At 46.0% G+C, this 10425-nt stretch overlaps 1 protein-coding gene across 1 annotated transcript; it reads right to left on the reverse strand.

Annotated features, from left to right (window-relative positions):
• Positions 1–1528: 1528 nt before the first annotated feature.
• On the reverse strand, positions 1529–3838 carry LOC115952134. Its single transcript, XM_031069212.1, has 3 exons — positions 3787–3838; positions 2283–3226; positions 1529–2209 (listed from the first exon to the last, which is right to left on the reverse strand). The coding sequence occupies exons 1-3, from the start codon at positions 3836–3838 to the stop codon at positions 1529–1531; spliced, it is 1677 nt and encodes a 558-aa protein (XP_030925072.1).
• Between the last annotated feature and the right edge of the window lie 6587 nt (positions 3839–10425).

Below are 10425 nucleotides of genomic sequence, written 5' to 3' on the forward strand. Positions count from 1 at the left end.
TGACCCCGTACAGAACGCCGACCTGATGATGGAGCGTTTGGACTGGCTAGAAGAATGCAGGGAGGTTGCGACCATACGTCTTGCCGAGTATCAACAGAAGCTGGCCCAGAGGTACAACCGAAATGTAAAGAGCAGGGAGTTCATTGCCGGGGAACTAGTATTAAGAAGGGTAGTGGGAAACATGCGGGACTTGACTGCAGGGAAGCTCGCTCAGAGTTGGGAAGGACCATACAGAGTCACAGCTATTGCGGGTGCAGGGGCCTACTACTTGGAAGACCTTGACGAGATGCCACTCCCCCGACCATGGAACGCCAACAACTTGAAGAAGTTCTACGCATAATCATCGGTGTAAGCCATTACTTGTATCCCATTGAAATTAAGAGCATGATGAATCCTTTTGTATAAGCTATTTTTCATTCCTTAGCCGTACGCCGGAAGAATCACCATCAAATCTCAAAGGACAGAAGCCTGACTCTCGGTTCGATCACTATCACCGAGCAGGCGGAAACCTACAAATAATAATCTAAGGACAGAAACCTGATCCTCGGCTCGATCACTATCGCCGAGCAGATGGAAACCTACAGATAAGTCTCTAAGGACAGAAGCCTGACCCTCGGTTCGATCACTATCGCCGAGCAGGCGGAAACCTACAAATAATAATCTAAGGACAGAAACCTGATCCTCGGCTCGATCACTATCGCCGAGCAGGTGGAAACCTACAGATAAGTCTCTAAGGACAGAAGCCTGACCCTCGGTTCGATCACTATCGCCGAGCAGGCGGAAACCTACAAATAATAATCTAAGGACAGAAACCTGATCCTCGGCTCGATCACTATCGCCGAGCAGGTGGAAACCTACAGATAAGTCTCTAAGGACAGAAGCCTGACCCTCGGTTCGATCACTATCGCCGAGCAGGCGGAAACCTACAAATAATAATCTAAGGACAGAAACCTGATCCTCGGCTCGATCACTATCGCCGAGCAGGTGGAAACCTACAGATAAGTCTCTAAGGACAGAAGCCTGACCCTCGGTTCGATCACTATCGCCGAGCAGGCGGAAACCTACAAATAATAATCTAAGGATAGAAACCTGATCCTCGGCTCGATCACTATCGCCGAGCAGGTGGAAACCTACAAATAATTCTCTAAGTACAAAAACCTGACCCTCGGCTCGATTCCCGGTTCAGCCAAAGCCTAACCCGACCCTTTTTCAAATACTAAGTCAAAAAGCGCTCTCAAAATACACTAAGCGCCGCGTAAATGGTTCTCGGGGGTACTATTACATTAAGCAGCCATAGCACTGGCGTGGTTCAAGCAAAACACGAACAGAGATAATTTCATTCGACAAATTCAAACGGAAAAAGAAAACGGACTTCTAATTAAAGTAGAGCAATTGTTCGGTCACCACATCCCGGTGACATAGGCAAATAAAACCAACAAAATAAAACAAATGTTCGGTCACCGCATCCCGGTGACGTGAGCAAGTAAAACTAATAAAATAAAAATGAGCAAGCAAGATAAAAGCAAAATTAGCGGGGAGGTTGGTTCGGCGGTATCACTTCCTGCTGGCCGGCCAAAGAAAAAGGCGGGGCCTCACCGAGAAGCTCCTGCACAGTCGGGATACTGGTGACTTCCATTTCCTCAGGCTCGGCGTGAGCATCGATTTGCTCAACCAGCTCCCTCATACTGGCTGTCTCTTCCTCGTCAATCGCCACCGGGGTACCCTGAGCAGCAGGGGCGGGGCTCGGGAATGGGATTTGGCCGGGGTCTCTCAGATGCGAATCCTCAGGAACACCCATTGCCTGAAGGGCGGCAAACCACCCGGCCTCAAAGCCCATATTCCTAGCCCGAGCGACCACCGGCTCTACAGAGTTTTCGGCATCAGCAAAGCCGACATCATACCATTTCTGCTCCGCGGCTGCCAAGCCTGCCCTAAGGTCAGCTATCTCCTCGGCATTGGAGGTGTTAAGGCTGATGGCTTGGGCTAGCTTAAGCTCCGTCTCATTCTGCTGGGTTAGGAGCTCCGCACACCTTTTCTCGGCCAGGGACCGGTTCTTCTCGGCAACTGCAGCCTTTTTCTCAGCAGACTCGGCGGCCTTCAGTTTTTCCTTAGCCGTTTTCACCGCCGCCTCGCGCGCCTCCTTCTCGCGCTCGCTCTCCTCAGCAAGCTCCCGTGCCCGAGCAGCCACAATGTGGGCCATTTGAGCAGCCTAGCAAGGACAAAAGTTAGAAAAAAGGCAAAAGGAAACCTGTATGAAGAACTAGATAGACAAAAAAAATTACCGCAATGGCGTGCCACTCTAACCGGCGCCCTACGGACTCCTCGGATCCATCCTCGAAAGCATGCACATCCTCGGGAAGTTGGAGAGCTTCGGCCAAAGATTGGGCAATACGGCCGCCCTCGCCTTTATCCCACATCCGAATGCAGGCGGTTGACGGCAATGGTTTGCCGTCCAGAAGGATCTTCGGCTCCCACGCAGGAGCCACTTGGGAGGAGGACGCGCCCCCCGTGCCGGCTTCAGTCGGCGGCTCACGGATAACAATACCACCTGTTGGACGGGGAGGAGTCTGGGCAGCGACCTCGCCCGGGCAAGTGGAAGGTTGATCGGTGACCTTTTGCTTCTTCCGGGCACGTCCGGCCTGCGGTGGGGGTGAAGGCTGCGGCACTTGACCCCGGCCCTCTGGAGTAGGGGGCTGATTGGATTGTCGGGCACCGGGCACAAACCGTTCTACCGACAGCACTTTTCTAGATACCATCTTTCCCTTAGGCCGGGCAGCTCTAGCTAAAAGGGCGGCCGCTTCTATCACTTGTTGTTGGTTCACGGCGGCCGGATTCTCGGGGATTGGCTGCTCTTGCGCTTGGCCTTGCTGCACGGCTTCGTGGGCTAACTCCCTGATGCGCCGGGATGCTTTTTCCGCGGATTCGTCTCTCAAAGGGGCTAGCTCGTCTGCGCGAGTAACCCGCCGGCCAAATTCCCTCACTTCCCCGGTTGTAAGACTCGGCGGTAAAAAGTTCACGTACCGAACGTCTATATACGACAGCAGGGGGCTGTCAACTATCAGGGCCTGCTTGAACGGCTGCCAAGTAGAATAAACCGGCTCCACACCGAGGATCAAATGCGAAGCCCGGAGTTGCCCGTCCCAATGCACGTATATCTCAGAGCGGAGGACGAAGTTTAAGTCTTTGGCGTGGACGACTCTGAGGTCCTGCACAAACACTTTGCCGTCTGCAAAAGATCAAATGACGCATTAGTCTCTAATCATAAAAATTCTTTTTACCGAGAGGAAGAAAATGAGAGGCGAAAGAAAGCAGTTATATGAAGGGGATGGAACGAACCCACTTCACGCGGCGTAAGGGGGCAAGGAAACTCCCCGGCAAACCAATTGCCGCTCACCCTAACGAACTCATTGGCGGAGTTCCTGTTCGAATCAGGTAGGCATGATATCAGCCGTACCCGTGCATCCCTTGTCTTTAGGTAATAACCGGTGGCTTTGCTCCCACAGAGCCTATACATTTGGTTAATGTCATGGTGGTCTAACTGTAAGTTAAAGGTGTGGTTCAACTTACTGACGCAACTAACTACCCGGTAAAAGTTGGGGGGAAGTTGGTCCGGGCACAGCCCGTAGTAAGTGAGTGTGTTTATTAAGAGGGGATCCACGGGGAACCTGACCCCACCTTCTAGAATGGACATCAAAGGAAAGAAGGCTATACCATGCCCTCGGTGGAGTTCAATATCGCTCTCATGGCAGTAGGCCACATCCACGTCATTGGGAATGTTAAAATTACTCCTAAAGGTGGCCAAAGCAGCCGGGGACTCTAGGAGGTAAGAGTAACCCATCTATAACGCCTAAAAATACGAAAGTAAACTCAAAGAAATGAAAGTTGAAAGGAAAAGGAAGGGGAAGAAAAACTTACTTTGGGTTCTAAGGAGGAAAAGAACACTGGGTAAGCAAGCGCACAGAAATGTGGTCGGCAGAGAAAAAGAACTCTAAAGATTGGCAGAGGAAAAATGGGATGCTGTTCAGAGGGAGGTTATTTATAGAGGAAAGAAAAGTGAATGGAGGAAGAAGAAGCGTCTGAATCAAGCATTAAATGGGCGCGGTCTACGAGCAGTCCAACGAACGCCAAGCATAACCAATCCGCACGTCGCTTCGGTCCTCGAACCGTCAAGCAATAATGACGACTGCGCCTGGCGCCGCGAAACGGCGCGTCTTTTGAGATGAATATTAAATGAGAAATGACGGTCAGAAGTCCCAGGCTAAAAGACTCCCGAGGTCAAAAGGTCCCATGCTGCTCCTTGATTCTTCTCGATGACCGAGTATGAATCAAGGGGGGGCTATTGTACGGCACCGAGACCTTAGGCCCAAACAGACCCCGGGCCCTGCCCCAATTGTACAGTGCGGTGATCCCAGGCCCATACAGGCCCTGGGCCTTGTCTCGTACTGGCTTTGGCCACAGGCCCAGCCGAAAGGTCCAGTCGTCCTACGCCATTCCCGGGGATTCATAAATAACAAACAGGTGTAGGGTATTAAGTTCCAAGGTGGGCTCGGTCAAACGTTCCCGGTCATGTACATGAGTCATTCCCGGGAAAATGTGGTATGCACGGGAGACGGTGCTGCCGAGCATTATCGGTCCAGATGGAATCAAGTTCCAAGATCATAAATGCAGCACCGCCCTCTCACCTAAACATCCACTTAAATCAAATGATATTGGACCTTCAATAGCACAAACGGTGGCTGTAATCATGATCTTCCCACTAACCTTGGCTATAAATAGAAGAAAGATGGGAGAAGAAAGGGGATTTTGGAGAGAAAAGAGTGAAAGAGTGAACATCAAACTGGGCGTTGCTTTGAGTCTCTGCCGAGAACGACCCATAGTAGGAAATCTTCAAGCCCACTACAAATAGATTGTGAGCCCATAGTAATCCAAGGCCCATAGGCCTCGTACTTGGTTCTTACAGTGTGAATAGTATCGTGGGACCTATTTTTAATATTTTTAATGCGTGAACAGTACATGAACAGTACGTGAACAGTATATAAACAGTGAACTCATATGAGGTTACTGTTCACGTACATAAAAAAAAACAAAACGTAGAACTGAAAACGCAAGAATAAGCACTCTCCAAACAACCACTTACTATGGATGCTCTTGACCGTGTTCTTCAATTGGGTTTGGGAGCTGAAGAAAAAGAAAATGAAGTGTGAAGTATAGAAAAAAAGGTTGGTCTCAAAATAAATTATGACCATTGGTGGGGAGCAAAGCCTTAACTGTGACGTGACGACACTATGACCGTGAGTCCCATGGAAATTACCATTGTGTACGACCTATAATTTTTTAGTAATGAGTGATTGAAAATACTGAATTCCAACAACCTTTTAGGATTTAAAAAAAAAAAAAATACACGTCAATTTGGACTCTTTCTCAATGCGATGAAGGATGTTTTGTTTTCTTTCTACCGTGTCGGCCACGTTCATTTATAATTTATTTCCCTTCTTCTTCTTTTGTTTTTTTTACCCCAAATACATGGTTGAGATCTAACGCACTTTGTACTTTCTACAACCAAATTTGACTGAGTACGTAGGCAATTGCCAATAATCTTCGGCAACCTTTGGCGCTTTCAGCCGGCACCCGCATATACACATTAATAATTAATAAACAATAGTCACTTTCTGCAATGGCAATTACAAAAGATCAGTAATGCATGACAACAATTATCATCTCCCTTTCTAATTGAGGGCGACTAGTCTTCAACTCCCGGGAAGATGTTATTTTGGGTATATTGATGTGCATATTTCTTATGAAAAAATGCTGCGTCGTTGCTCTGTTAGCTACATATAGCCATTTTTATTAACTGTAATTAACAATATAACTAATAAAGTTTATTTTAAAAAAAAAATTAGAAACTAATTTTACTCACTTGAAACTTGAGGACCAAAAACATTCACCTAACAAACTTTAAGGACTAATGTTGTATTTTGACATATTTTTATATAGGGATAAAATGCTTAAAAGCTTTGTGTTAATAGAAATTAAATTTGCTCTGATAAAGATTCACCATTATTTGGGATTGATTTGAATATTTATAGTAGTTAAAAGAAAGGAGTTCTAAACAAAGAAAAATTACAGACTTTCCATTTATAAATTAGTTATTTCCTAAAATAGCTCTAAGTTAAGAGGCTTTAAGTTTACATGTGTGAATGCCAAAAAAAAAAAAAAATACAATTCCAATATGTTTTATTTATTTATATTTACTTGTCATTTTCATTTAGATTTTTTTAATTGTAAATTAAGATTAAAAACACGAATTAAATAAAAAAATATAAAATCAAACAACAAAACTGTCTAGTGTCTACCTGAATCAATCCTATAAATTAAGAACACAAGCATAAGGAGCTCCTAGATCCTAACAAGTTACAATTGATTATTGGTTATCAAATTTTAGATCTACCTAATTGAATTTATAAAGTAAAAAGTGAATAATTAAATCATTCCATATCCATCTGTAAGGCCACGATTCGTAACGAACCGTAACAGTGTTGGGTTCGCACGTAAAAAGGCCCAAACAATATCATTTGTAGAGCGTGGGTTTGAAAGGCTAGGCCTTGGTCGCCAGGCGGTGGGTTTTTCGTGGTGCTCATACAAGGTTAAGTTTTCCTTCACCCCTGGAGCCTTTCTCCTGGAGGTGGGCTGGGAGGCTCTGGTTTCTAGCCATTTTTCCCAGCCCCTTCTTTAGGTTACTTGTTTTTCCTTTTATCTTTTTTTGCGTTCATTGTCCTTCGTCCACGTATAGGGTCAACCTTTCCAAGACTGATACTTGTCCCATCAGCCCATACTCAAAGTCGTTGGGGGTGGTTGTAAAAGCCAAAGAATGCGGCTCTGTCAGGTTCAGAGCATTGAATGGCAGTAAGGGCAGCTTTCCCCAGATATTTTAGATTTCCTTTCAAACTTAGTCCTATGCCGTTTTTGCCCCTCTCTTTGGTGGGGCTTTGGGTTTGCCGAGGACAGAACTGTCCTCGGCTGAATCTTAAGGTTATCCCGCCGAACTTGGGCCACAGCCTTTCCTTGGCTTGGGCCTCTGGCCCCCTTCACGGGTAAACGGGCCCGGCCCATAAATTATTTGGGCCCCACAATAGCCCCTCAAAACCTTGCTGTCCAACCTCTTGGTTGGAAAGGGGGGTTTTGGTAACACCGAGCCTTTATTATGGCCCAGTCAATTCAGCCTATCAACAATGCTAGCGGCTCTTCATCTGCCCAGGAAATGCACCGGTCTACGAGACAGTCTTTTGATTTTACGCTTGATGCGTTCTTATCGTTTGGGTATCCAAAACGCGCTTTTAATGACCTCTATTTACGAGACTACTTTAATTTCGACGGTTTGTTTTGATGAGGTGGAGAAATGGAACCGGCATGTTTGTGTTTGCAGATTCCTTTGGAGATCTGAACCTATTAAATGCCTCCCGCTCCACCCTCTATATAAGAAGGAAGGTAGGAGGTTATTGTTTTTGTAAAGAGTCCCTTTTCATCCTTCTGAGATTTGAAATACTTGGCCTCCCCTAGAGTTTATTTTACCCACCAGTTTATACACTAAATCGCGATACACTTTACCATAACAACGAGTGATGAAGGAGCCATACCCCTCCCGTAAACGCCACGTTCCAATAAAGCTCGTAATGGCTCGGTCAGGACAGGGATGGCGAAGACTCAAAATCAACCTCACCTTTCTTTCAGCCAAAATCCGAAGCAGGGACTCGTCACGTCAAACCTTCGGCGTGACTGAGTCGAGGACACCCATCATCGGTACCATCCGCTCTCTCATGAGCATACCTAATATGGCACCAGTGTGTTAGGAGTCAGGACTGAAGCAGGGTCCAAGCGCCCCTGCTTCTTCCCCTCTTCGTTCACTGGCGCCTCCCTCCGCCTTTCTTTCTTAGTCTTCCCAGCACCAGATCCATCCTGGTGCTTTTCCTTCTCCCTCTTTTACTCCTTTTTCTTTCTTTTCATCTCTTCTCTCTTCTTCTCCTCCTTCTTTTCGTTCATCTCCTCCATCTTCTTCATTCATCTCCTCCATCTTCTTCTTCCTTCTCCTTCATCTTTTTTCAAAGAAGGTTCTTCTCTCAATATGGGTAATACTGAGGCAGAGATTGGAGAGACTTTGAAGACGAGATTAAAAGACACCTGGCCGTTTACTTATCTGTACTGCGGATGTTATCGTTGCTTCGGCAGTTTACCTTTTGTATAGGCTTGTTTGAGCCCCTCTTTGTTCGTTGTAATAATTTTTCATATTAATAAAAATTGCTGTTATTTTACTTCGCATGTTCTGTCTCTATATTTTTACAAATTTGCAAGCGCTGCTCGGCACAATAATATAGCATTTGAATCAATGACAACTAAGGCCAAAAATGGTTGCTAATAAAAAGATGTCACCATAACTTTGATAGAATTGTTTGACATAGCAATGCGTACCTGTGAATAACGATACTTGCCCGAAACAATGCCGAGATTAGAACTGGATGCTTTATGCGGTGTAGGAAGTAATCATTCGAAGACATATTACCCGCAAAAATGAACAGCCCCCTTAGGCTACCGAATAGTGGAGCGTCTCGCCATCATCCTAACACTCTAATTGGCCTTAACATTTTACAATGTTTAAGCCGAGGACTTTCCCCATAGGCTTGAGTCCGAGGACCATAGTTCAGTTTCTCTCTTTCCTCAGGTATTTCACAAGGTGTCGAGCAGGAGGTTGCCCTCGGCAACGGTCATTCCTCGGCATGGGCTGTAGTCCCTAGGCCCCCATGCAGAACGGGCCTGGGCCGCGAATTTACTAGGCCCACAAATTAAAAGGTATTTTCGTAATCTTTGGGCACGCGGTACTTTTTGGCGTCCCAGTGTTCAAGGTGCGCCTTCGCGAGACTCCTTTAATCTCAGGGTTGCAGATGGCGTTGGAAATCGAGCCGGAGATATTTTGTCTGTAGCATTCCTTGGGACGCTGCAGGAATTAAATGCCACCACCTTATCTTTTTAAATAAATAGGAGAGACAGTTGTTTTACTTACGCACAACTCCTTCAGTTTCCTCCCTTAGTATATCATGTGTGAGGCGAGGGTTGGAGAAAAGGAACTCTCTCCGCCACAGAGGCGCCGTGTCCTCCTGAGACTCAAAATAGTGAGGTACGGGCAGAGGAGGCATAAATTCAAGGGAATATTCCGTTTCGACAGAGGGGAAAGGATGTTTCTCCCTCTTTTAGTCAAAATCCGAAACAGATTCTGTTCATGCCATAATTTTGGTGTGTCAGAAGAAAGATTCTCCGCCATCAGCACCTCTGCCTCGTTGCAGGCAAATTTTTGGTGAAGGCTCCTCAACTCCCGGCTCCCTGCACCTTTCCTTCAGCAGTGTGAGGCTCAAGTTGGGTTCTTTTACTGCCTGAGTTATGGGCATGCAAAAGCATTGAGGAAGAACAAGGTTTTGAAGCAGTAGTCAACCTCTCCTCTGTGCTACCTCCTCGGCTTCATCTCATTCTCTTATATCTTCCTTTTCAATTATGTAGCGAGTTTTGACATAAGCTGATTCCAGCTTTTCATTGTACGCTGTACTATTTCTTGGTTTTAGTAAAAAGGGAAATTTATTTACTTGTTTTGAATACTATTCTTTTCGCAACACTACTTTGTGAAAGGGTGTGCTCCATGTGTGTGTTTCTTCAATGATACTTAGAGCGGGAAACCTTGAAACATAACCCAACTAGTTCTGATTTACCAACACTACCAGGCATTACGACGATAATTCATAGTAAGTTAAACTTAGGAAACTAACCGAGGTAACAATTGAATATTCTGTGATAAGTGCGAGAATACCGTCCGAGGAGTTTGACTGAGCAGTAGAGAACTCAGATTGTTTTTCAGGCGACATATTGCTCTATATTGCATCGATCCCTTTGGTGCTGCAGACCCGAAAGCAGACTTGAGAATCCTCGCAATTTAGGAACTAACCCAATTGTTAGTGGATAGTTTTCCTCGGATAAATCCTAAAGTCCATGTAATGTAGTTTTTCCTTATAAATAGTTGGTTTCCCCATAGGCTTGAGTCCGAGGACCATGCAATGGTCCTCGTTCTGTCCAAAACCTAGAAAGTTTTCCTCATCTAAGTAGTTGGTTTCCCCACAGGCTTGAGTCCGAGGACTATGCAATGCCTTGGTTCTGTCCAAAACCTAGTTTTCCTCATCCAAGTAGTTGGTTTCCCCACAGGCTTGAGTCCGAGGACTATGCAATGCCTTGGTTCTGTCCAAAACCTAGTTTTCCTCATCCAAGTAGTTGGTTTCCCCAGAGGCTTGAGTCCGAGGACTAATGCAATGCCTTGGTTCTGTCCAAAAACTTAGTTTTCCTCATCCAAGTAGTTGGTTTCCCGCAGAGGCTTGAGTCCGTGGACCATGCAAT

The sequence above is a fragment of the Quercus lobata genome, chromosome 7 (assembly GCF_001633185.2).
Source record: "Quercus lobata isolate SW786 chromosome 7, ValleyOak3.0 Primary Assembly, whole genome shotgun sequence".
Taxonomy (NCBI): domain Eukaryota; kingdom Viridiplantae; phylum Streptophyta; class Magnoliopsida; order Fagales; family Fagaceae; genus Quercus; species Quercus lobata.

Coding starts and splice junctions, on each gene's coding strand:
- LOC115952134 (XM_031069212.1), bottom strand. CDS start 3,838: ATGGGTTACTCTTACCTCCTAGAGTCCCCGGCTGCTTTGGCCACCTTT. Junction 3,227..3,786: donor TGCTTTGGCCACCTTTAGGA/GTAATTTTAACA, acceptor GATCTTTTGCAG/ACGGCAAAGTGTTTGTGCAG. Junction 2,210..2,282: donor TAGAGTGGCACGCCATTGCG/GTAATTTTTTTT, acceptor TGTCCTTGCTAG/GCTGCTCAAATGGCCCACAT.